Here is a 27,678-nt window from a genome sequence, read left to right as displayed (position 1 = left end):
TAATAAGATCTGATGCAGCCAATAATAAATACCATTACGATTCATGTTGAATTACATTTATTATTGCATACATACAACATCAATTGCTCCATACATAAATGTGCAGTTTTGGTATGCACTTAAATTACAGATTGAGTACTTGTTACTGAATTGCAGTTTTGTGGTTTGTGAATACATACATATAAGGTTAATACCACAGACTTTTGTTCACTACTGGGCTAAAAGCTACATAGGAGAGTTAACTTCACAAAAGGAGTTAATTAATTCCTATAAAACCTTGCTTGTTTTTAATAACTGGCGCTGGCAATGTCAGATTCAACGCTTTCATAACATACAGAACACCTGAACAAATGACTTCTAATGCCTTTGAATGTTAAGTGGTTACATTGTGTTTACCAGTCATCAAAATAAATTTATGTATATATAGTATATTATCCATAACCTGATACTTGTCTGTATTCTGGAGATGTTCACAGTTAGTGCTTTGGAATGCATTTTGGAATGGTTTTCTCATGCATTAGTACACATAATCTTGCTGGCTAGCATTCTTCTGACCACTTCCTCAACCAAACCCCAAATAGAGAAACTTTTCAGTGCTTTTCAGGTTCAAAAATATATCTATAAGCTCAAAGCCAAAATATGTTGCCCAACACATCCCAGGCGAACATTTGAACAACTATGCAGATGTTAAATATTTGTACCTAAAATGTAAACAAGGAACAAAAGTACAAGTAAAATACTGCTTTCCTGAAATACCTACACTTTAACCAAGAATGAATCATTTCATTATGCCCTCGAGGGACATTAAAAAACCTGCATAATATGAGTAAAATTACTGCACACATAAAATCAGTGCCCAAAGGCTGATCATTCATCCATAATGCATCATTACACAGTCTGGAATGCTATACAATCAACAAAAACAACTGAGGCTGAACCATTAATCCAATAAAAACCCAATAAACACTCTCGGGTGCTCAAACACATTTGAACTTCTCCAAAATGTCTAAGGCATTATTAAACAACATAGGATGGTAGCTTTAAATGTTATGGTATTCATAATCCTTCTGTGTGTTCATTTAACAGTCTGCTTTCCCCTCAAGATTATACCATACTTGATACCATAACAAATATATTTCTCTAAAACAGTTTGAAGACATAATGCTATAACGACTCGTACTCGAGATATCTGAATCCCTCAACATGACGACGCAAACACTCAAGCGCATTCGCACAAACAGCTAAGTACAAGAACCAGACGTCACGCTCCAAAATACAGCACAGTATTCCTCCACATAACAATAAATAGATTTATCAACAACCTGTTCATCAAAATGAAAAAATATTTCATTGAGCGAATAAGTACACATTGCACAAAAGAAAGCATGACCAACAACCTGAAGGAGGAACCCACCAAATCAAACACACACACACTACACATTTGTTAAATACAGCAGTTCTGTTGTGAGCTTTGGGTCAGATGAAACTGAAAGCACATGTATATACAGTGTCGATGAATGAGAGGGCCACTGTGACCCTCTTACGCCCTCTCTGCACAAACATAACATCTCAAACTTTGCGTTTCAAAGCCTAGAGGACAAAGCTCTTCAGTGCACTTTAGATATGGCATGTATATGCTGCAAATATAAACACAATTCAGAACTACTTTACATTTTTCCTCACTAGGAAGACATATAATCACTATGAATATGTATAGAAGATATATTTTGACAAGCTAAGCACATTGGTCGTACTATAGGATGCACGGGGGTGGGAGGGGGTCTTTTGCGTGAACACCCAGAAAAATTAGACCCTGGATTTGAGTATGCACTGAAGCACAGCAACTGTCCTGCGCACACCACAGTCTGAATCTAAACATAGGCAATAGAAACTGGTAAAAGATACATTCATAAGATAAACAACGAAAAATATCTTGGCTCACTGTCAAGCCCATTTATCGGATATGACGGCGTAGAACAGGTCGGACACAGCCAGGCATTTTAAATCTGTGCGTTTGATAATAACAAGTTTTTCTTATTTGCATTGGGTTACAGAATAAAGGGATATTTCAACAAAAAATTAAAGATCTATCATCATTTACTCACCTTATGCCATTACAAAGCTGTTTGACTTGCTTTCTTTTCTGGAACATATTTTGAAGAATGTTTCAACTGGTTTTGTGCATATAATGGAAGTCAATGGGGTCCAAAACAACCCCATTGAGATCCACTGAATGGGGGAAAAAAACATTTTCAAAATATCTTCTTTTGTGTTCTGACATGAGGGTGAGTAAATAATGAAATTGAAAAATGCAGCAAGATATATAATTTAATATTTGTACATTTTTTACATCTGATTATGTAGCTTGATGCTGAATGATTTGCGGTCTAAATGTGTAATTATCTGGCCATTTAAGTGTAAAATTTTACACACATATGTGTGTACATGTCTATGCAGGTTAATATGCAAATGACAGGTTCTCTGCCCCTTATTTTAAAATCTAAAAAACATACTGTGATACACATACTTGATTTCTTCTTGGTTTCCTGTCTGCGTTGGGCTCAGAAACAGCTGGATTCATTTATTTCGGACAAAGAGGTCAATACCACCACCTCACTTTTATACAAACCATAGATACACAATAATATTTTCTCCATATTTTACATACATGTTCTCCGCTGTATCATCTCTCTGTAAATTCGTTTCTGGAAGGGATGTGGGCATTTTTGATGCTGGTATTAGTCCTGGTTGAGATTGGAGGGGGGATTGTGGGGAACGCAGAGGTGGGAAGCGACGTCCAGTTACTGTCCATGCCAAAGCCTGAGCTGGGGAAGCTGCTCTGGGGTTGTGGGAAGGAAAGGGATGAGGCTGTGGGTATAAGCGGTGGGCCAGTCCCAACTGCAGATGGAGCCTTTGCTGAAAGGAAATCAAAGCCCGAGCTGGGGAAGCTGCTCTGGGGTTGTGGGAAGGGAAGGGATAAGGCTGCGGGTATAAGTGGCGAGCTGGTCCTAACTGCGGATGGAGCATTTCTTGAAAGGAAGTCTGAATCGTCATCAAAGGTGACCCACTTTTGGGTCTGTTTGGTTGGGGCTGCTGCTGTAGCAGGAACTAAGGATTGTTGTCTGGAGAAAGATGGTGGAAGAGTGGAACTGTGAACCACAGTCGACATGGCCCTGTTCAGGCCAGGCGTGGCTGCTTGGGCCTGCTGCTGGGTGAAGAAATCGGGTGTGAGTGATCGGCGAGGGGAGGACAGCAGGTTGCCGGTGAAAGGGTTGGTGCTGTTGGGTCTGGGTTGGGCGTCTGCGAGGAACGGATTGGGGGATGCACGGAGGGTCTCCTGGGATTTGCTGCGTGAGGTAATGGGTGGGGGCAGGAGACACGGAGAGCTGCTGGTGTCCGGAGATGAGAATAGGGAGAGGGAGCTGGGTAACGTAGAGGAAGAAGAAGGGGAGGGGGTGGATGAGGATGAGGAGCGAGGGAGAGAAGCGGAGAACGATGCATTCTGGAAGAGGGACTGGTTGTTAAGTATGTCGAAGGGGTCTAGTTTCCATTGTGCTTCTCTTTGGACTCCATTCATATCCTTGACCTGGGGAAAGAAAACACATAAATCAAACTTATGATGTGATGAGAAGCTAGAACATATTGGAGTTTTAAAGTCAACATGAAATCAGATTTAAATTTATTGGGAAAAATGGACGGTTTAAGTTTAAAAAAAGGTCACACCTTGGCTGTTTGAACAGTAAAGGCCCGTTCATACCAAGAACGATAACTATAAAGATAACTGTAACGATAACTACATTTGCATCCACACCAACGAACGATAACGGTTTGTTTATTCTAAGCTCAAGCGCTGCGGTTTCAAAGTGTGTACATGTTTTTGCTGTTCTTGTTGCATTTACATGGCTTTAACCAGCAGATGTCCTCAGCATGCTATGTTTCAAGTGGATAGCTAGTATAATCGATCTAATCTAACTGAATTTAGCTGACAAAGTCAGTATAGTGGAATAAAAACAAAACCTAGTCTTTTTCACTTCAACTTCAAAAGAAGCAAGACAATGTTGTCGAAACTAGTGCTGGATACCCAAGGTAATTTTATGTTACACTGTTTGCTAGCCTGGCATAATGATCTCATCGTTAATCCTTCTCACCTTTATTCTGAGCGTATGACTGATTGTTTCCATATGTCCATTTACTTTAAAGTATCCTTGAAAAGGGTGTTTAACTTGTCAGTGGTGGCTTTTTCTGGACCTTGGCGATTAACTTCTCCACAATGTTGTCTGCCATTTTAAATGCATGAGCCCTTAAAATATTCTGATTGGCTGTCAATGATTTATTGTTGAATAGCTGTAAAATAATAATATTGTTTTTCTATATTGTTATCGTCATAGCTGTCGTTTGGACAATGCTATTCTTTTATATTCAGAACGATTTTTTAGAACTATATCTTTATCGTTATCTTTATAGTTATCGTTCTTGGTGTAAACAGGCCTTAAGAATGAATATTTTTTGTGTTTTATGAAATGTCATAACACTAACTTCACTGTAATAGTAACAATAACTTTGGGGGATTTTAGATTATTTAGATCTCATTTACCCCTCCTAAGCTGCTAAATAATAGGCGCCTTTTGGCGGTTGGTGGTCAGAACAGTAAAAATGTTTTAAATGATATAACTCTTATTGTTACTACTTGAGGAAAATTAAACTATGCACTTATTTTAGGTTATTTAGATAGTAATTCAGTAAATTAGTACCAAACCACTGAAATCACTTAAATATCCTGTTTCATTGTTACAGATGTAAAAAGAGTTGAAAACTCATCTTGTTTCATGTTGACTTTTAATTTTAAACAATACGTTTGTTACAAGTTTTGATAAAAATCACGATGACTTGTTGGTTAAAACATAAATGGTGCAATGACAGACCTTAATATAAATCAAAAACTGAAAGATCTGAATATAGTTTATTAAACTGTCTATTATATATATATATATATATATATATATATATATATATATATATATATATATAAAAAAACAGCATTATAAAACATCAAAAACACAAATATGATAAGTGTGCAAGTCTACTAGAGCCAAAGTGAGGCTTTTTACTTGCTTTTCCTTGTCCAAGAAACATAGAAAATAATTATAACAGATACCACAGGTTAAAAACAAACAATACCCACATCAAAAACTGGATGACACTTTCCTTGAACCCCCTGTTGGAACGACTCGATAAATCTCATAACCAGGTCATTTTTTCTCTCTAAGTAGCTATACACAATATTATCAAGGGGTTCAAGTTAAGTTTTACATTATAATTTTCTAATATTCAAATTAAAAAAGGTCAAATTAAAGATGGAAAGGGGAAAAAACAACTATAATATGGAGGATCCTATGTGTATGAGCACCCAATACATCGTGACTACAGGCTATGGTGCCATGAAGACAACGTAAATACTAGAAATTACTTAATCCAGTACCTGTCAACCTGAGGATTGCTCCTGCTAGTGAAAGAGAGAGACACATGCATCAAGAAGAGCGAAACATGACTATGAGAACCACCTGGACAAAGTCGTTATTACTAGAAAAGTAAAAAAGAAAGAGGAAGAGGCCCCTAAAGCAGGTTACTGACCCCAGGATAGGGGTCTTGGGGGTACTGAGAAAAGAAAAAATAATATCCTCACAATGAAGTTACAGCTCCATACAACATTTTATATATATATATATATATATATAAATATGTTGTATGGAGCTGTAACTTCAGTGTGCGGACATTATTTTTTCTTTTCTATTTATCGTTATCTTTTTTTTCCTGCACCTGAGCCCAACTTGAGCCCAGCATGTGCACATCCTGAACCCATCCTGAATTTTTGAATCTTGTGGGTCCTTGCCTCTTTGAAAGAGTGTTGATCTTTACCACAATTAAATATAGGGCTTGTGATCTTGACATCTACACAAGAGTGAGCAGAGAAAGAGGACTAACCTGGGTTGTAGGAGGAGGAGCAGACTCAGGTGGCAGTGTGTGAGAGGACCGGCTCCGGGGTGGAGGCTTGGGAGATGCCAGTCCGGGCTGAGGGGTGGCAGCGACTCCAGCAGACACTTGGGAGGCCGGCTGAGGCATCAGAGGGGCAGGGAAGGTGGGCTGCATTGGTGGAGGGAGCTGGGCTTGGACAGGATGCTGCACTGGTGACATAGACTGAGGCTGCATGGGTGATATCATCTGAGGTCTCATGGGACCTGGCAGAGCATGGGGTGGACCTGAAAGACAGACACACAGGGTTAGTAGAAGGTTAAAAATTGGTTAAAATGGTAAAGCATACACACATACATAATATATATCTCAATCTTATATAAAATCATATAAATGTATGTTTTTTTTCAGATCTTTCGATCTAATGGACAAAATAAGCTTGTGCAATTTACAAATGAATGCTACCGGAGACAACGGAAAAACATACAGCGAGCATCAGCTTTCGTTTCTGCTCTGACAGCTGCAAAACCGGCCAAACACGGAGAGTGTGTGTTAGAAAGGTGAGAGAAATGGTGAGAGAACATTGTGCTTGGTACGTTTTTCGTCTTCAAACCAAACCTGGGACTAAATCACGTCTGGCTAGTAATGTCTTCCCATAATGTTTATGTTAGGTCAGTAGGCGGAGAGTAGGCGGTCTTTGGTGGCAGTTTGAACACATTCGACCACATGAACGTCTACAATACGAAAGCAATCCGGTCGAATGCGTTTTTGACTACCTCTGGAAGTGGTCGAAAGTGGACAAACTCAAAACGTTTTACACCCCGTTTACACCTGTATTTAGTGTCATCCACTTGTGATCTGATCGACCAAAACGCATCTTAATACCAGGTGTAAACAGGGCCAAAGAGTCTGAAAACGGTTATAAGACTTAAGTCTCTCTAAACCCATCCTTTCCGAGAGCCTACTCCGCAATGATTGGTCAGACGGCCTAGTCTGTTGTGATTAGTCTACTGCTTATAGTGTGTTTCAGAAACTAAATGCCTATTACCATATCTGAATTTCAGCTCCGGAGGCTTCCTCAGCACTTGATACACAGTGATACAAACAGTAATGATGGCATCCGTTTTTCCGTATCAATTCCAGTGCGAGAATATAAAAGTAAAATTAATAGGTAACAGGAAGTGTTTAACGAACCCAGAGGCAACTCGGATGGCTTGCTTTGGGGTTCAGGAGTGGGTCTTGGTGCTCCGGGGTGATTATCAAGTGAAGGTCGGGGGGCCCCAGGATGCACTTCTATCGGTCTGGGGGCCCCGGGGTGAGCAGGAGGAGGAGGAGGTCTAGCCTGAGGAGGGACACTGATAACTCCTGCTCGAGGTGGGATCTGAAGCAAGATCATAAAATTTAACATGATATACATCATTTTTTTCTCTTTTAATTATATTCATGTCATTTAGCCCACTCACCGGCCTTGGGGCGCCTCCAGGGGCTGTTCCAGTTGCTTGACCTCGACCTGAAAAACAGCCAATGGCATAATCAAACATTCAGTAATAGTTAGAAAAATGTTTGTGAAAATATCAAAAAACCTATATTTTGAACTTCATGTCTAATTCAAATGCCAGTCAAATTTTCTATTCTACAAACTTGACAATGGAAGAAGAGTGGATTTAAACAGATGCCTTAAAAAAAGCCTGGAAAATGTCAGATCAGCGCTCCTGTCAAGAACATCAACTAACTACTTTAGCTCTATTTTGTGTTGAAACTAGCCTGAGGCTTACAATATCATGGCATGAGGGAGGCTCAAATATGTCCGTCAATTAAACTTTGTCAGATGATTAATGTTATTTTGATGAGCGAGACAAGAACTCACCAGCTGCATCTGCACGCGCTAACGCTGGGCTTTTTTGTCCTTTTGTCAGCATGAGGGAAAAAATTATTCAAAAATTCAAAATTATTCAAAATGTGTTTTGTAACACGTTACAGCCTTCATCTAGAGGGAAAATATATCTGACCCAACAGACTCCTTACCTGATGGAGAGATCATTTCTTTCTTTCTCAATTACAAAAGCTAATTCACCTAATTCAACCCAGCACTTCACACTCGAAAACTAAATCAAAATCATTGGAACAACTGAGACTTCATGCACTGCATCATGGCAAGATGGTTGACTGCCCCACATTAATTAGTCTATTTCTGTTAGCAAGTGCAGGAGGTCTCAACTGACCAGGAGGTCACCATACACAAGGACAGACACTGCAAGAATACTCTAAAATCTAAATTTCTTTCAGAAATTACCTTCATAATCAGTCAGATCAAACTCTAGATTGAGAGGCTCAGCAAAGCCTTTGAAAGAAAATTAAAAATTGTTGCCAAAAAAAAAAAAATACACCATGAACAAAAATACAGTGCAGACTTGATTTTTACAAACCACAAAATACCAAAATTACAATGAGGCTCAGGAAAGGCATAAGAAACACTACCAAATATCATTGTGCATTACATTCGAAAAAGTTAGCCAGACACTTTTAACATCTAGGCCCACCTAATCTATTATCAGGTGCAACTAACCAAATCACAAACAAGTCAATAAACAGCAATAAGCCAATATTCAACTGCTAATACACAGTGCTGGTTCATGTACAGCATTACCTGCTGAATCTTTCCTAACAGGTGTAGGACCTCCTTTAGAAACATCTTTGTAAAATGTGAATGAAATCCAAAAACAAGTGAAAACATTTAAAGTAGTTAACACATTTGTTTGGGCATTTAAATCCCAGGTAAGTTTAGCGTCATTTGGGTTTTTGACTTCAGGTGAGAACAGATCGGAAAATTGTCATGCCTGTGTAAACGTTTACAAAGAATTCATAGCTGTACCTGAGGGTGGTGGTGGGCGCTGTGGAGGGGCAGGTCGGGCTGGTGGGGCATTGGGGCGTGGAGGAGGGGGGCGTTTTGGCTCTAGCCCCTGCGATGAAGGAGCTCCAGCTGGCTGACCATCAACCGGAGAACCTGAGAGAAAAGAGAAAAAGAAAAAAAACACCCCATTATCACAAGCGTCAAAACAACAGCCTAAGGGATTTAGCTCAGCTCACAGCACTGCAAACCACACTGAAGCATTGAGACACACACATTCACACACTCTAAGAGCTCAGAAACCATCGAAGCAACACCTCTGCAAACAGCACTCTTTACCTGCCAGTTCCCTTCTAATGGATGCTGGGCTTAATCCTCCTTTTCGCAATGTAAAAACAAAGGAAAATTAATGTACTAGGATTTTTTTATACAGTCATATAGATTTAAATCTACTATGGTGTTCTGAAAAGGAATTTAGTTATTAAAATATAGTTTTTGCTTTTCTACTTTCCTGGAAGTTACATAGTTTGGGGTCTGTGAGATTTTTTAAAAATGTTTTTGAAACAAATCTCTTATGATAATGATATTGTTACATATTAATACAATTAAAATAACTGTCTTCTTATTTAATATATGTTTTAAAATGTAATTTATTCCTGTGAGGGCAAAGCTGAATTTTCAGCATCATTACTCCAGTCTTCAGTGTCACATGATCCTTCAGAAATCCTTCAAATATGCTGATTTGGGGCTCAAGAAACATTTCTTATTATTATCAATGCTGAAAACAGTTGTTCTGCTTATTTTTTTGTGTGGAAACTGTAATACATTCTTTGATGAATAGAAAGTTCAGAAGAACAGCATTTATTTTGTAATATTATAAATGTATTTACTGTCACTTTTGATCAATTTAATGCATCCTTAGTGAATAAAAGTATTAATTTATGTGAAAAAATAAAAATCTTACTGACCCCAAAATTGTGAATTGTAGTGTATAAATGAAACGTAAAATGTAAGAAAAGGACAAAGCCAAAAAAATAAAAAATAAAACCGATATAAATACATAAGGGTTCGTCAATATTGAGTAGAGTTAAATATTAGCACTACCCTGTGGTGGTCCAGCTGTGCGTGGGGGGGCTCTGCTGGGTCGGATGGGGGGCGCAGGCTCTCCGTGGGTAGGAGAAGGGCAGGGGCTGCTGCGTGGGGATGGGGTGGGGGACGAGCCTAGATCCATGCCCGCTCCAGGCTGCAGGTGCTGGGGTAAGATATCCTCAACCTCCTCGTCCACATCACCTGTCAAGACAGCAATAAAAACGTAACTCCATACTGTCCTATATTTCCATAGGCTCATGTTGCATTTTGGAACCATGTAACCCAAACAGATGCCATACCTTCCATATCATACTCTTCCCCCATGTCAGAGTTTTCTGCAAGCAGGGTGGAGCTGGTGGACGTTGGGATGCTACCGCAGATTCTCTCCACACTCATTTCTTCCTCTAGACTCTTTATCCAACCAGGACTCCTCAGACGGATGTCTATGGTCTTTCCATTCACCTGCATGTGGACACAATGAGGGACGATTAGATTAACTGTCAGTATTATGATACATTTCTGCATGTGAATATTCTTTTCTTCTTTTTTTTTTTAATAGTGAAACATATTGAACAGTAGAGTCACTTACAGCAGAGGCACTCAAAGAGAGAGCTGCCAGTGCTGAGTATCCCTCCAAAAATGTCACCCACATTTTCTCTTCAACAAACCTGTTTAGGAAATAATAATATGCTGATTTGCTGCTCAAGAAACATTTCTTATTATAAATTCTGAAAACAGTTTTTTTTATGCTTAATATTTGTGTGGAATAAGTGATACATATTTTCTGGAGAATGTTTAAAAGAACAGAATTTATTTTAAATAAAAATCTTTTGTAACATTATACATTTGTAACTGTCACTTTTCATCAAATTAATGTGTCCTTGTTCTTTCAAAAAAAAAAAAAAAAAAAAATTGTATAAAAAAAGAACAATCTTACTGACTCTAAACTTTTGGTAGTGTATAAATAAAGTTGCATAATTAAATATAAATATAATTAAATGATATATGCAAAAAAAAAAAAAAAAAAAAAAAAAAAAAAACTTACCTGATAAGAATAACCTCGCCAAAATTAGCAAACTTGTCCAACAGGTCGTCGATCAAAGCATCATCAAAGAAGTCATCAGGACCAGAAGTGCAGAGAGAGACGAGGATGGTTCCATCAGGTGGACCCTGCAGGGCGATCACGTCCTTATACACCTGATGTCTGGCCTCTGGATCCACCTCAAGTATGTCCACGTCTATGATGGCCACCACAGGCCTTTCGAGAGACAAACATTAATTGCAATAGAACTGCGGTCCCTAACACAAAAGTTTATGTGGTCCACAATGCGATTTAACTGTCCAATCCTGATCTTTGTGGTCAATAAGGACAAAGATAGACCTGAATTTTAATAATTTTAACAACTACTTAAAAAAAAAAAAAAAAAAAAACTGACAGCCTCCTGCTGTACCTCTGAGGCCCACTGGACGGCACTAAGAATGTTGTAAGTGTAAATCCTGAAAGTTGACTTTAGTCTCTCTCACCTGTGATCAGAGGTTTTGAGCTCTGCTCTACCATAGTACTTGAGCTCTCCAGGGCTCCATGGGTACTGATCTTCCTCATTCACTGGGGCTCCTACTACATTCAACTCCAATTCTTCTGCTGTAACACACACACAGGCAGATTTAGTCAAAATTTAAACTTTGAGGGAGATGTAAGCTGTTTTATACTGAATTTCAAATTTGGTTGTTGGTTGAAGATATGTTTTTTAATATAGTTCTCACCAGTTTTATCAAAGTTCCACTTTCTTCTCTTCCACAGCACACGGTCAGTCCAGGCCGGCGTGCGGCACTTCTCACTGGTGTCATAGTCCTCCGAAAACAGGTCATATTTGTAAGTGGGGGCAAAATCCAGCTTCCCTTCAATAAAGCCTCTGAAAACCTGAAATATGAATAAAATAATAATAATAAAAATGTTTAGAAGAGTGATGAAAAATGTTCAAGAATTGTTCTACTGATATAGCTGTGTTTTTTCCTAAAATACCTGTCCAGCATTCTTCTGCTCCACCAGTTGATCTCCAGTGATCAGGGCATCCCAATTCTGCTGTTTGATCAGCTCCTTCACCTCTTCATTAGGAATATTTATTCGGTAGTTGAAATCTCCACACCAGAATACATAATCATGAGAGTAAAGGAGACGACCCTAAAAAAATTAAATAAATAAAAATATTCATAATCAAATAAGAATACTATATTATTATTATTATTATTATTATCATCATTTACTAATGATAAAAATTATTTAATATATTTGTTTTTTTATTTATATTATATAAAAGAATAAATATAATATATTATTATTTATTATTATGTATTTAATATTGCTACTAATAGCAATATTACTGTATAATAATAAATACTTTTATATTTGTTTTTATTTATATTATAATAAATCATATATACTATTATTTACAATTCATATTATTAATCATTTATTATGTATTTAAATATCACTACTACTACTTCTACTACTAATATTGTTATTATAAAAAGAAGAAGAATGTGGTCAAAACCTGAGCAGAAGTAACACATTTTTACATAAATGATTACCATAGGGAAGGACAGTTTGCGTGCAATTTCATTATAGTCGTCGTTCCTCTCTTTGACCTGTGATTGGCCAGCGGCAAAGTGTGAGCACACGAAGCAGATGCTAGTTGTGTGGAAGAGCATGCGAATAGCCACACCACCTTTATTACCAGTGGCCCCGCCCATTCCAGTCTTCACTGTATCAACAGCAACATCCCTATTATAGGATAACAACACATAATATGAGAACAGAGAAGTCATTTAAACCCTCTTAAATACTTGAAATGACTTTTACTGAAATTAAATCCACTTTTACCATACAAGTGTGTGAAAATACCTGATGAATGGTGCATGCTGAGGGCGTATGAAGACGAACAGACACACACCAACCAGCTGCTCTGAGGCCAGCAGCACGTATCTTTGATCTCGTGAGAGGTTCTTCTGCAGTTCTGCAGCCCACAGTTTCTGATTAGTGGTGCTGCCAGGGAAGAAAGAGAAGTTAAACAGTTCTCACAGAAATGAGAGCATGATGATATCACAAAGAAACATTTCACCTTAAATACCGATTGAAATAAATGATTATTGTGTAGCACAACACAACCACTGACCACAGGAAATGTTGATTCTGCTTATTATGTAACTACAACAAGTGAACTTTGAATCTCTAAAATCAGGTTAGTTCTTACCTTGCGCTGACAATATTGCCAGCATTCAGCTCCACCATTTCCTCAAAGCCAATAGCAAAGATGTCCACGGGGGTGGATTTTCCATCTGCATGACAAAACAGTCTGAGTCTATGATATAAGAAGCCACTAAAGCATTTTCACTAGTTTTATTAGTCATTTGACTGACAGATATTAAAGAGGAACTATTATGCTTTTTTTTTTTTTTTTTTTTTTTTTACCAATTTAAATTTTCTTTAGTGTGTAATGGTGCTGTTTGAGCACGAAAAACATGCAAAGTTACAAAGCACAAAGTCCACTCCAAAGGGAGTTATTCTCTATATCAGTGCGCATGGTTTCTGAACTCCATAAAACGCCTCGATTGTAGTCTTAAGTTTTTTTCTGGAAATGTCCACATCACAGTGTTCCTCATTTAAAGGTGCAATATGTAACATTTTCTGTCCGCTAGAGGCCTATTCAAAACAAAGGTGTAGCTTGATGACGCAAGTTTGAGCACGGAATCTTGGGACATGTGGTCTTCACATCACAGCTGGTGGAAATAATCGGGATAGGACTCAGGAAGAAATCGTGTTCATGGATGAGATTTTTAACATTATTGTAGTATAAAGCAGAGCAGGGCCGAGTGTTGTGGGAGCTGAACGAGGCCACTGGAGCGATTGCACAACACACGCCGTGAGCAGCGGAACTTTTATTATGCCACAGTCGCCGGCGCCGCTTCCGCTTTTCCGGTCATGAGTATCAGGTAATGCAGCTCTGTTTATCATATTAGATACATTTGAGTGTGTTGAAAATGTTACTCTGTGCGTTTGCTCGGCGGCTGCTGTGAGACACTTATAACACACTGTAGTAAGCTAGATCGATTTTAGAATATCATATTAAATGCTGGATGGCTTGTGTTGATAAATGGCATGCAATTAATTTTAAAACATATTGTATGATTGAGAAAATGCTGTATTACTGTTACTAAAAATAAAGCTGCATCTGATTATGCTATGTTAGCTACTTCACAAAGTAGTGTTTTTCTCTGAGGCATGGTAAAGCATGGTACTCGCAAAAAATCAAGAAAATTGGATTTAAACAATAAGACTAAACGTGTTGAGCTATATAACAACAATTAGTTTTCTGTCTATAAATGTAACCAAACAGTTGTTCCCTTGTCTATTAAAACATGTAATATATTAAAGTGTCTTTGGTGTTTCCACGGTTTCTGCAAAATAAAACCGGAAACCGAGGGTAAAGCGGGATATAACGCAAATGACAGGCGACTCCTCACACGTCCCGGAGCCTTGGTTAAAATTGCAATTTCCTCACGATTTACAAATAGTTGTAAACATTTGGGATATTGTAAGTACTCAGGTGAACAAAATATATAACACTGGCCAAGTGGTTTTTGGATATTTTACTGCAAATTCTTACATATTGCACCTTTAAATAATTCCCAAGGCATACACAAAAAAAGGGGGCGAGACCTGGTTGAGTTGCGTTAGTAGTAGTCTCCATGAGTACTTGGCGCTTTTCAGAAGGAGGGGCTTCATAGAGACAGGAACTAAACAGAGCTTTACTGACAGACTGGGAAGAGAGGTGCTGCAACGATGCAAAATATGTGGAAAAATAAGGATTTTTTTTTTTTGTACATTCAAGCATGAAAAACTATTCTAGTAGACCCCAAAATAAAGACTTTGTAAAAGGGCATAATAGGTCCTCTTTAAATACAAAGCAACCTTTAAAAGTATCATTTGCATTGACTTTGCATCAACACATACCCTGGAATTCTGGATGACCGGCCTTCTTAGGGGCATCCAGGAGCCAGTCATTAAGCGTGTGGTTACGAAACGCAATGCTGCGGAATTGCTTGCCTCCGTTCACATTCCATGTACCCACACACACTCTGATCTTCTTGGGTCGTGTGTACTTGTAGTGGTTCTGACACATGCCAAGAAGCACTCTGGGAGATGCTAAAAACAGAAAGGGAGACAAATTCTTATCAAAAACCCACATTAAAATGATTAATGAGTATTACAGTTGGATATGATATAATATCTTAGACATGGAACTAATGGCCAGAGTGCACAAAAAAAAAAAAAAAAAAGCATATGACTGGCTGACCAAACCACTATGAGACAGATTCAGTTCTGTCCTTGAAAGTTGGACAAAATGATATGTTGTATTTAAAACAAGACCACACAGCAAATTAAAAGGATGATAAAAAGGAAAAAACACAGTACAGTGTCAGAGGTGCCAAAATAAACACTGAGTTTATGAAACATGGAACCATAAACAGTTATGGATTTATGCCTGGTCTGTGTATACTGTACCTGACTGTAAAATGGGCTCAGAGACTAACATCGTAAGCATTAAAGAGAAAAAGAAAGAAAAAAAAAGGGAGAGGGGGAAGAGAGAGAGGTTAACAGTTAACCGTTAGACAGATAACAGCATTAGCCCTCTGGTTCAAAGCTAATCTCACATCCAAAGCAGCCGGGAGCCGCAGATTAGCACGCTAGCATTAGGAAACTCATTCATATCCACATCTACACGATGAAATCAGTCATCTACAGCAGACTGATCCCATAAACCATGACCACAAACACAAAAGACCAAAGGTGCAAAGCATGTCGGAAACCAACTGTACCTGAAATGATATTCTACTAAGCATTAACCAGGTATTTTAAATCTATTCTTTCCCATGGCCAATGCATTTACATAAAAAAATAAAATAAATAAATGTCTATAATTACTAACTAATGATGGCACATGGGCATTTTTTATCCCACAATGCCAAAAATCTGGGGTATTATTTGTTATTTTCATCTGGTTTATTGCTGACTCTGGAGTGTGGTGTTGTAAATCGTACCATACAGGCTGCTGGTTGTGAGAAGAGCTCGTGCTTTATCTGCCAGGTCACTGTTCAGGGTGCTGCCCAGTCTCAGGATGTCAATGGCTTCCTGTTTAGAGCTGTCAAAGAAGTTGTTCTGAATGGTTCTGGTGACAGAGCGAGCGCCGTCTTTTAGCTTTCCACCCTACAGGGAAAAACAAACAAACAAAATAGTTCATATAAAACAGTTAAGGGCTGGAACAATGAAATGAAACGAAACACAAAAACAAGTTTACTTGCGGGCTTATCTCAATCAAGCAACACTTACTACACAGCACTGGGAGATCCAGTGAGAAAGCGTTTGAATTTGCCACATTATTAATAACATTGCTGTGAGATCTAGTGAGAAGCATTCAAATTCGGTAAACAGGAGAATCATTGTGCCATGAGCGAACCAGTTATAGAAGGCTTTTCAGTCCACAAATCACCAACATTCAACATGGATTTAATGTAGTAACACTAACTGTAACCATGGTATTGTGGCAGAAATAGTCGAATGTTATTACATTATTCATTTCAGGGTTCGTACAACCTTTTGAGAGTGAAATTCAAGCACTTTTTTACCCCCAAGGACTTTCAAGTGCTTAACACTTTTCCCAGCAAAGCTCAAAGCTCTAAATATTATCCAATTTAAATGTTATTTTTAATGTGATGACCCAAAAATTAAAATAAAAGACATTTTCCCCTATAAAAATTAGGTTATTGTTGTTAATAAATTTAATTTTGTACATTCTCAACTCAAGCTCAGCACTTTAAATGTGCATTTCCAAAAAATAAGCATTTAATTAATGCAAAATAATTATTGCACTTATTAATGCAAAATAATAATTTAACCATAATTACATTTATGGTTAAAAATACCCCCAACCCTCAGCGCCACTAAATCAGGTGCTGGTGCCTCCATCTGTAGAACTTAGAGGCACCAGTGCTACTGTTCTCAAATGTTAGTCTGGAGCCCTGTTATATAATATTTCTTTGTGATTAGCAAGATGAAGCCTGTGGTTTGAGGTCTAGCTTGGAGAGGTTTACAGGCTTTTATGGTTTACAGTCTGTAAAGAGGCCTAATTAAAGTAGACAGCAGTGCCAGCTTCAGTAATCTCTCTCTACTAACACAAGAGAACCAATACAAAAACCAACACAAAACAGAGCAGACATAATAAATACAGCATCACAACTCAAATCGACACAACTAGCTACTATTAACTCACCACAAAGGAGGAAGAACAGCCATAGGAAAGCAAGGAAAAACAGCAGACACATGAGTTAAAACCTTAACGTATGGGGCGAAGATTGCACAGAAAAGACCGTTTTCAGCTCTCCGTTGCCTTTTGTGCTGCATTCTCTGCATGTGTATTACAAGCCGACACGTACCTTAGCCTTGCCATCCAGAGCGCCAGTGCCTGCGTAGATTTTGCTGACGGAGTCTCCATTGGTGGACCACATAGCGCGGAAGACCTCCTGAAAGCGCGCCACCAGCTGAGGCTTCTCCGTCAGACCCATGTCTTCCAACTGTTTTGGAAGCATCTGAACAACAGAGACATATTACATAAAAAATGAAAGACAAGCAAAAGGTAAAAACAAAAAAGATTTATGCAGTAGTAAATAGACAGAACTGTACTACAAATATACCTCAAGTGCAATGAAGGCCTGGACACTGTTTGTTCGGTCCAAGCAGTCCAGACAATTGGAACGAATGGTCCCAGTTTGACATCTGCGGTGAACACAATTGTGGTAAACAATTTAATCAGCTAATTTTGGCCATTATGTGATGATCAGAATTAGTCAACAGACCTTAAATCTTGAGAGTGTTTTTAAATACTTAAATATTAAATATTAAAAACGTAAATAAATGTTTAAATTAAGATGTAAATTATTTCTTCATTCAAAATTATTTAATATTAATTTTCACAATCTTATTTGCAATAAATAAACTGTTTTGTATTACCATTTTTTTTGTCAGCTGAACCCTGTTTTTTAAGTTAATATTTCAGTAATTTAACAACACATTTGCATTTTTCATGTTTCTCGGATGTTGGTTAATGGTCACACCACACACAGGTAAATAAATAAAATCTTTTTTCAGTAAGTGTTTTATTTAAAAAAAATAATTTAATTTGAAAAGTTTAATTTTAAATTTTAATCATTTAATTAATTATTAGCATTACATCAATGCCAAGCAATAATAAAAAATAAAACCGTTTAGAGATTAGAGTTCATTATAACGCAAGATTAAACTTTAAACATTGTTTTTTGAGAAAAAAAACTCAAAATACAATGTTGAGAACAAACTTCATTACATTGAGAATGAAGTCGTGTTTTGAGAAAAAACCTTTTCATCATTCTCCTTCAATTTGTTGCGTTCATATTCTGCGCTCATCTGCAGAAAGTATGCTTTATTAGTATGGTGTTTACTGAGTTTGGTCATTTAATACCACTGTCTTAGTACATTAAGCCACGGTAAGTGTTTTTTACGTTCACGTTTTAGAATGTCCCCCTTTTTCTTGTCCACTGGTTGTCATTTCATGTTGGACAAAATCGTGCAAATTGGGCCGTGATCCAACTCTGTCATGTCCTCTATCAGTATGCAATGAACATGACACTGATCGCATGCGTGTTTATTCTCAACAACTCGAAAAACAATGAGTTTATTCTCAGTAATTTATTTTGCCTTTTTTTCTCAAAATGAGTTTTTTTTTTCTCAAAACACGAGTTTATTTTCAAAACAAGTTTATTATTTTTATTTAGGCTTTTTTTTCCCTCAAAATTTAACATTTTTTTCTAGAAACACGACTTTATTCTCACAATTAAATTAGTTTATTCTCAGCATTTTGAATTAGAGTTGAATTTTAGAGTTTAATCTCGAGATGGATTTATTTTTATTGCTTGGCCCCAATCCTCTTTCGCAATAATACCATATTACAAATAAATTGTAATAAAATATATTTGACATTATATTGTGTACATGCATAGATCAAAATTTTACAATATTTCTGCTTTAAAGCCCCCAGTGGCTAAAAGAAAAAAAAATATATCCACTAGTTATTTCAAGTAAACACACAACCAATTAAATAAACAACCTGATGCTATTCTATGCTATTCTTCCACAACCAGCAGTGTCAGGACGGCATATAACCCCACCTCTGAATGCCGGCCTCCCCTGAGTAATAGAAGAAACCACATTCCTCCAGAAACTTGTTGATCTGAGGTTTCAGGACACTGTTGAGCTTGTCAGTTTTCCCACCTTTAACCATCTGATGATAGTCAAAGTTCAACATTCTCACAGCGTTTGCATGCTCCGAAGCTTTTAGGTGACTCTGTGGGCGAAGACAAAGACAGTCTTTACACAGAAAAGAAAGTGGAACAACCACTATTGTTTAGTCATACTTTTAGAGTATTAAAATACATCTGAAAGTATGTATTGTAGCCCAAACAACTGGATTATTGCCAAAACAACAATCACCTGGAATGCTTTACTGAGCATGTGTTCACCCTCCTTCATACCCAGCAGGTTGATGATCACCTGTTTGCCATACAGCCTCCTCAGAGCACTAAAGTGTCTGGACAGGAAACATCACACAGGGTTAGTACACATTAATCTTACTGAAGCAGAATAAATAAATGCTTATCTACTCCAGCAATCCAATGCTTCAAGAAAAATCAATGGTGATTTTAAAACAAAATAAGCTACGGAAACAAGTTATCAATAGTTCATTAATGATGGAGGGGGAGAAATGAAAGCCTCGTGAGAGTGTTGTCTGCAACTACTTCCTCTCATCACGACCTGACTCAGCACTCCAGGGAACAGAGCAGTGACTCATGATGAATAAAAAATGTCCATCATGCTCAGCGTGAGGAGCCAGGGCTGGCTAAGAATAAATCCTCCCACTTATTCAGGATAAGATTTTATCATTTTAATCAACTTAATCTTGTATTTTTGAATTGAATAAATAATTTCAAAGATTTTTAATTGATGAAGAGGGAGGACGTTTAATGACCTTGACAAGGTCATGCCGTTATTAACCTGTCCCAATGTAAGAAATGCTTTAAAACTGGCTCACAAATGCTGACCTCTTTCAGACTTTCCATTTGATCAAATACAAGATTTTGTAAATAACAAATGTAGCATTTATTTAAATGCATGATTTGAATTTGTTTTGAAGTGCTGATGCCATGAGCTGTTTGCATTTATGAGACAGCAAAAGTTCCAACTTTTAAATATCGCCTCGAGACCCCCTGCAGCACTTCATCCAGCTGTCCTGTGTGTAAACACTGCCTACGAAACCTATCTGATCGGGGTCTGGTGAACACTAATTTCACATCGACTAGTTGAAAATACATCCTTGGGCACGACTGAACATGCCCATACGAACTGTGGTAAATAACAGGAATGACTGAAGCAGGGCCTGTACACTTCGCAAATGTCTGCTGGATCACTTTCATCACGCACTAATGTTTGGGCTTGAGTCAGAACAGCTGGATACTGGCGTATGCACCAAGCAGCAGAATCTTAATTACCTCTCAAAGGCTGGTGCATTTGCTTCGAAACCACGGGACAGCTTCACACGGTGGGATCCGACCTTTGTGGAAAAAAAAGAAAACACAAAAAAGGAAGAACTGTGAATGGTTTCATATTTGGTGCAAGAGGAAATTAAGGTGGCAGAGGGAAGGAAGATGAGAGAGACAGCCAGAAAAAGACAACACAGGCCTGGCCCGCCTGCTGATTTGAGCTGCATTTGAAGATATGAAAAACATTTGGTGCAGAATATGACAGTGGAGCCAACAGTAATGATTTCATAAGCTCACTGAAGCCTGAAGATCTATCAGAGATACCGATCATACCAGGAAACACATGAATTTTATAACCTAGCTAGACAGTCATGATTCGTGCTCTAGGTAGAAGTTTCAGCTTCTAATATTGGCTAATTGTAGTTGCAGGAAGCCCCCTTTTAATAATGGTTTCCTATCTACATGACATTTGACCAACTGCTCTCACGTCCTTCAGTGTAATGCATTACGTTCACACCTACAACCATAATAGGTAAGCAATACAGAAGACTTTCCAATCTCTAGGCTATGACTGGCTTCTCATTTCCTGCAGTCTCATCAGGTTACAACAATGAATACAACAGGTTCCTATACCTGCTATTCGATTGGTTCATGTCTTCTAACTAGGGTGACTATAAAATAGTCTTTATATATTTATTTATTTATTTTTTTTACCCAATTTATTCCAAAATTTGACACCAGGGGTCTTCAACAAGTGGCCTGTGATGGTACTGCAGTTGGTCTGCCAATTATTGTTGATCTCAAACTAATCTTTGTGGAAAAAAAATTAAATAAAATATGTAAAAAAAAAATCCAATTAACTTAAAGCTAAAACAAGCAAAGCTTAATATAGAATAAAATGTGTCCCTACCACATTAAACTGTGTTATTTTAGTATTATTAATAGTTAGTAAGTTAGTTGTTAAGTTTAGGTATTGGGTAGGATTAAGGGATGTTGTATATGGTCATGCAGAATAAGGCATTAATATGCTTTATAAGTACTAATAAACAGCCAAAATCCTAGTAATATGCATGCTAATAAGCAACTAGTTAATAGTGAGAACTGGACCCAAAACTAAAGTGTTACCATATATTTTCAGTTTATTTTTTGTAATTTTACTACTTCAATTTAACATTTATAATATTTCTTTGAAAAGTTTTTCATCTAATATTTATTTATATTAATTATATTCAATTTTATATTTTCTTTTCTTTCAGCTTTATTCTAATTATTGAAAATTATTTAATAGTTTAAGTTTTTAGTTAACAATAACTGAAATGTTTTATTAATGTATAAAATGAGTAAATAAAATCATTAATTATTATTAACTATTTTAATTCAATGTATTTACATTTGTAATATATTTATATTTAATCTATATAATATATAATTTAAATATATTTATATATTAAATATATGTTTAATATATATTTATATTTAATATATTCAAATATGCTAATTTTTTTTTTTTTTTCAACGATATGTAAGAGATGGTCCCCTATTTCACCTCCAACAAGGGGTCCTTACAGGCTGAAGACCTTCGGTTTAGAGCTGGTGTGGGACATTTATGCTTTAGATTCTGTCAGTCTGTGTAGAGTCCCACCCAATTCTGTTTGTTGCCTCTGCAGGTCCCTGCATTAATATTTCATACATTCGGAATGGCAGCAGAGATGAGCTCACATTACCCTGAGCTTTCTGGGAACAGAGAAAAAGTATTCTGTGGCAATACTACTTCCTTTATTTTGCTCTTAGCTTTGCAGTCAGTGAAGACAATGGACTCCCTTAACCAATACCACTATGGCCTGAAATGACAGAACATCTGTCATTCAGATTCTGTGCAAAGCTTTGAAAAAACAGCTCAAGAAGGGTCACCTCACCAGCTTCCCACTAAAAGCAGCGATGATAACGTCTATGCAATGTCAGAGGAAAGACACGGGCAATTCCAGACCTGGAATTCCTGGCATCTTAACTCGATTTCGCAAGAAGGCAATATATTTATCAGAATATGGCTCCTTTCCAAAATGAATCACAGTCGGGTTAGGTGCAACTTTCACCGACTGACATTGCACAAACTCTTTGCAGTAAAGAACAGATCATCCACCAAACAGAACTAAACCTTCGATATACCAGCTGCTGGTTCCCATGCAGTCCTTTTGGCTCTCGACTTTGATTCAGCTGCAACAAAATCCCCTGAAACGAGTGTTTCTGATAATATGAATAAAGGGGGTCAGCACTGGTCATGTGTGACGAGGTGGAAACACAAGAAAATAAATTTGTTATAATGACTCAGCAGGGGCTTGAATCTCCAACAAGCTCAGTGCAGTAGAACGCAATGCAAATATTTTTCTTCAGTGTGATTTGAATGCAAGCATGCGTCATATTGATTCAAAGCTTTATTGTACCTGAATTCCTGGCTGCTCCCAGAACAGTGGTATTGACCCTCGGATTTGAATGAAGGAGGATACTTTGTCGTCAAGGAAAATAACCTGTAGGGAACACGAATAAATGCAGATACTTAGCTTTGGGATACCACATATGGTCTTATTTAATGAAATGAAATGTAATAGATTTCGCTTCAATAATATTTATTCTTTAAAGGGTTAGTTCACCAAAAAATGAAATTTGTCATTATTTACTCACCCTCATGTCGTTCCAAACCCATAAGACCTTCGTTCATCTTCGGAACACAAATTAAGCTATTTTTAATGAAATCTGATTGGTTTTTTTTTTATCTCCCATAGAAAGCAATGAAATTACCACATTCAAGGTCCAGAAAAGTAGTATAAAGACATTGTTAAAATAGTCAACATGACTACAGTGGTTCAATCTTGATGTTATGAAGCGACGAGAATACTTTTTGTGCGCAAAAACACAACAAAAAATAACCACTTTATTCAACAATTTTTTTTTGTTTTGTTTTTGCGCACAAAAAGTATTCTCATCGCTTTCTAACATTAAGGTTAAACAACAGTAGTCACGTTGAAACCTCTGGGATTTAATCAAAAATATCTTAATTTGTGTTCCGAAGAAGATAATTTTTGGGTGAACTAACCCTTTAATATTTTGTATCTTGAAGTAATTTCATAGTTCTAGGCAATATTCACCTCTAAATTATGTGCCATTTATTTCTATGCAAAATAATAGAAATATTAGAAAAAAAAAGGTAGGTAGATTGATGCAATACGTTGGAGAAATTAAGAAAATCGTGTAATACCATGGTGTGTGTATATTTATATAAATATATGGCTGTGTATTCCCTTATAGGAATATTTTCAGATATAATCACTTAATTTTATTAGGGTTTGCATTTGGATATACATTTAGACATAATCAAAGACTGCTTAATTGTGGCTGAAATGTAGACTGTACCCCAAAAAATTGCTCTGTATTTCTTGTATTTCTCATTTATTTCCTATGGTGGTCATTTCTGACCGCAGAGATCTCAAGTGAGACTTTTAAGACCATTCAGCCTATTCTAATCATGTCTACAATTGTTTGTGTTTATATAGCAAAAGGACCACCAGAGGATTAAGGAAGCGAGTTCAAAGGTCATTCACGGGTGACTCATTTTGTTGGCATACCTGCTCTGTCTCCACAAAGTTGGCCACCTGGCCGTCGTCATTTGTGCCTCTGACATTGAAGCGTGTGCCTGCTCTCTCTGAGCTGAGACGAGAGATTACGCAAGCTTTTGCCTGTTTGTGCCCGGCATAGATGGTGCGGATCTCCACACCGCCACACATTAACCTCAGCAGCCAGTCATCACAATTCACCCCATAATGCTTGAGATGGAGATGGAGGGACTGATTCCTGAAAAGCCATTATATAATTACATTTCCATTAATAACCACTTTTCGTCTACTGATTGAGTTCATCAGTCTAAATAACTGGAAATATTTTGCACACATTAAACACTAAAAAGAAATGTTTTGAAAAAATGTATTTATTTGTATTAGATATAAAAATCTTTCAAAACTAAATCAAAAGGACCTTTAAGGTTACAATCTGAAAAATACCCACCAGAAAAAACGATTGTCTGATATGTCTTCTCTGATCCTGCGGTGTGCGTTCAAGCTGAGGTCCAGACTCACTCCAGTGGAGGACCAGGCAAAATAGAAGTTCCCAGAGTTTAAGATTTTCCTGACATCAGCGATCCGGTCCTCATCCGAGGGGTCATTCTTCAGAGAGACGAAGTCTGTGCCTGTTACCCGAAAAACTTCTGAATCCTGGACTTTTCCAACTGAACTGCAGCCAGTTACGACCACCAGGCTGTGCAGCATAGAATCTCCTACGGAAGAAGAGTGAAGCTGATTCAGAGTTCAGTTTGTGGCGTATGCAAGTATTGCAACCACATATTCAGAATGTGAAAATTTAAGAATCAGATATTGAAAAACCCATATGTATCGGCTACTTAGTTGAATACTGGGATGGATGAGTCTGAATGTCTATGTTGTATTCATTAAAGGGATAGTTCACCCAAAAATGAAAATTTTGTCATCATTTACTCATCCTCAAGTTGTTCCAAACCTGTATAAATTTCTTTTTTGGGTGAACTATCCCTTTAAGAAAATCTCAGTCAATACATATTTCTGAGAACTTTAAGAGATACACTGTAATTATTGACTATATTTGTATAAAAACTGCTTGATAATATGTTGTGCATTTACCTTCCATAAATCTTGGTTTTGCTGTGAATTTTGTGTTTTGGTGAGATTTACACTCTAATTATCTTCTAAAACATCTGGGTTTTTCTCTTAATCTGGCGACAGGGTGGATTTGTATTTGTTGTGATGACAAACACAATAAGCAAGTCATTTAAAAAAAAAAAAAAAAGCTGAGAAACTGTACCAAGGTTAAGACGAAGAACTCCCAGTATCCCATAAGCATCCAGCATCTTGGTGTATGCTGTTTTGATGGTCTCTTTCTCTGCCGCCGCTGTGAATGACATCAAAACATTTACTTAAAAACCACATTTCATATTTACAGATGATTTATAGACTGCAAAAACTATTTTATATGCAAAAAGACAATATTTAAGCCATTTTTTTTCTCTTGCATCTAGGAAATTCTGGGAATCAATGGAAATCAAAGTTTTAATTGTATAATATTTATAAGATAATTTAAAAAAATGACTGGTTTGACATCTTTAGATTCAAAATAAATAAAAAGTAAGTATTATAAAGGATATGTGGACAGTCTTACACAGTACAGCAACAGCTCCAGACTCAAACATCAGGCATTCCTCTCGATTTCTGGTCTCCACGATCACACTGTATGGAGGTGGATCCAGTTTATGATAAATACGATAACCTTTACTGAATGCCATGGCTCGACACAACCGGTTTCAGTCCTGAATAAGAAAAAATAACATTTACTTTGAAAACATACCATATGAAGAAAATACCACAGGGGTTGTGGTTAACATATTCGAACCCTCAAACCGTCTGCAGGTGCATCAAATGTCGCATCATGCAACCACGAAAACACACAATTTGAAGTGTTTTATTACTGCATCCTGTCATAAACAATTGATATAAGAGGAAGAAAATAAACTGAGAGGATTGAACAGTTTGTGCTTTTGATATTCTTCTTGCTAAAATACACTCTTAAGACTACTACAAAGATTTCAGCGCATTATAGGAAAGAAAGACAACACGATGCTAACAAAAACATGTTAGTTATTCTGTCATTTCAGCAACACGACAGCAAGGGATGCAACATGAACCCAAATCCCATCAAAGCCGAAGCTAAAATGTCCGACTCAAGTGAAACTAACCATGCAGAAACAGAGGATGACAGGTGCTCATCACAATGCCACGCCACATACATTCAGATTTGCAACCCAAATCTATGAACATGTTTACAATTCATGCACATATACAGACTGTCTAACCTTGGGCCACAGTCTTAGTGAGGCTGAAGGTTAGTGTACAAGATATTAATAATCATCCGTATGATAACTAGAATTTAAAAAAAATCCGTACCCGCCGGCCCTGGATCTGCCAAAATCAACAGTTAAGACAGACTGACAGCGCTAAAAGCCTTTATCACGACCAGCCCTGGCGGCTAACGTTAGCCGGCTAGCTCTTCATCGCGTTTCTGAACAATATAAACTGACATTTTACTGTTCACAGCGTCGTAACGTGTTCGTTTCTACGTTAAAGGTACAGCTGCAATATGTCAGTATGTATTATGCATTTATGAGGATGCTTGATAAAGAGGAGGTTTGTGTACCTGTCAGTGTTGTGTCTGTCTTCCCCCGGTTGGTTGTGATCGTATATGGCTAGAAACAAAATGATTAGCGGGGCAGGTAGTTCAAGCACAGAAATAAAACCGCAACCTAGAAAGGACAACTGGAGTAGGGTGGTAACGCCCCAGAACAGTTCCGGGGCCTCAAGCTGACCGCTGATTGGTCACATTTGTGTCATGTGATGTAGGAAATTGCAGAGGCTGCGTCCTTTGAAGGCTGCAGCCTCTGAATTGGGACACAGCTCAAGTCCTATGCATTTTTGTGATAATTAAAGTCACCATGAAATCAAAACGGACAATTCTTTGTTTTTTGTTTTTTAATGGAATAGTGCAGTATTTGGTATAAATTATTTATATGTGCACATCATTATTTAATCCATGTGCCCTCGCAATCTTTAATTTAAATAATTTCAACAATTTTGCTGTAAAGCCATGATTTCATCCATAGCCAAACATAATACAGTGCTAAAAGAAAATGTTTAAAATAAGAAATAAAACAAAGAGCAGCAACATGCAAATCTCTAAATATATATATATTGTGTATATTGCGCTATGTTATGTTTGGCTATGGATAAAGCCATGGCTTAAAACTGAAAATATTTGCATTTGTTATGGAAGCGCTATATAGAAACGGAGAAGATGACACTAGTCGCGTTTGTTGGGAGACTGCGTTTGATTGTTAAACTCTATATTTTTACATTTACAAGGCTAATACGTATTTCTTGATATATTTATTATTTTGAAATGGGAAAACACAGCAACTAAGCTGTTATTTGACAAAACGTAAAAGTGCGTCTAGCATAGGCCTATGCAACACTGCGTGCGCAGCAACCGTGTAAACTCAAATAAAATTACGCAGT

General features: G+C 37.3%; 1 protein-coding gene across 11 annotated transcripts; it reads right to left on the bottom strand.

Annotated features, from left to right (window-relative positions):
- Positions 1-40: 40 nt before the first annotated feature.
- On the bottom strand, positions 41-26,950 carry synj1 (synaptojanin 1). 11 transcript variants are annotated; one of them, XM_051908089.1, is made up of 32 exons: positions 26,804-26,950; positions 25,772-25,919; positions 25,418-25,504; positions 24,590-24,857; positions 24,154-24,379; positions 22,975-23,058; positions 20,543-20,604; positions 19,488-19,584; positions 19,166-19,341; positions 17,657-17,738; positions 17,399-17,551; positions 16,007-16,172; positions 15,471-15,494; positions 14,919-15,110; positions 13,159-13,243; positions 12,810-12,950; positions 12,497-12,689; positions 11,931-12,089; positions 11,672-11,828; positions 11,432-11,549; positions 10,953-11,165; positions 10,497-10,575; positions 10,207-10,369; positions 9,923-10,108; positions 9,158-9,196; positions 8,843-8,974; positions 7,838-7,876; positions 7,434-7,480; positions 7,165-7,351; positions 5,983-6,257; positions 5,480-5,503; positions 3,438-3,586 (listed from the first exon to the last, which is right to left on the bottom strand). In XM_051908089.1, the coding sequence occupies exons 2-31, from the start codon at positions 25,893-25,895 to the stop codon at positions 5,483-5,485; spliced, it is 3,975 nt and encodes a 1,324-aa protein (XP_051764049.1). In that variant the 5' UTR covers positions 25,896-25,919; positions 26,804-26,950; the 3' UTR covers positions 3,438-3,586; positions 5,480-5,482. The 11 variants fall into 11 exon arrangements, with proteins under 11 accessions (XP_051764040.1, XP_051764042.1, XP_051764041.1 ...); XM_051908090.1 differs by having other exon boundaries at positions 5,480-5,500; XM_051908080.1 differs by lacking the exon at positions 5,480-5,503 and having other exon boundaries at positions 41-3,586.
- Between the last annotated feature and the right edge of the window lie 728 nt (positions 26,951-27,678).

The sequence above is a fragment of the Ctenopharyngodon idella genome, chromosome 10 (assembly GCF_019924925.1).
Source record: "Ctenopharyngodon idella isolate HZGC_01 chromosome 10, HZGC01, whole genome shotgun sequence".
Lineage (NCBI taxonomy): Eukaryota > Metazoa > Chordata > Actinopteri > Cypriniformes > Xenocyprididae > Ctenopharyngodon > Ctenopharyngodon idella.
The sequence above is the reverse complement of the archived record's forward strand: the minus strand, read 5'-3'. Positions and strand labels throughout refer to the sequence as shown.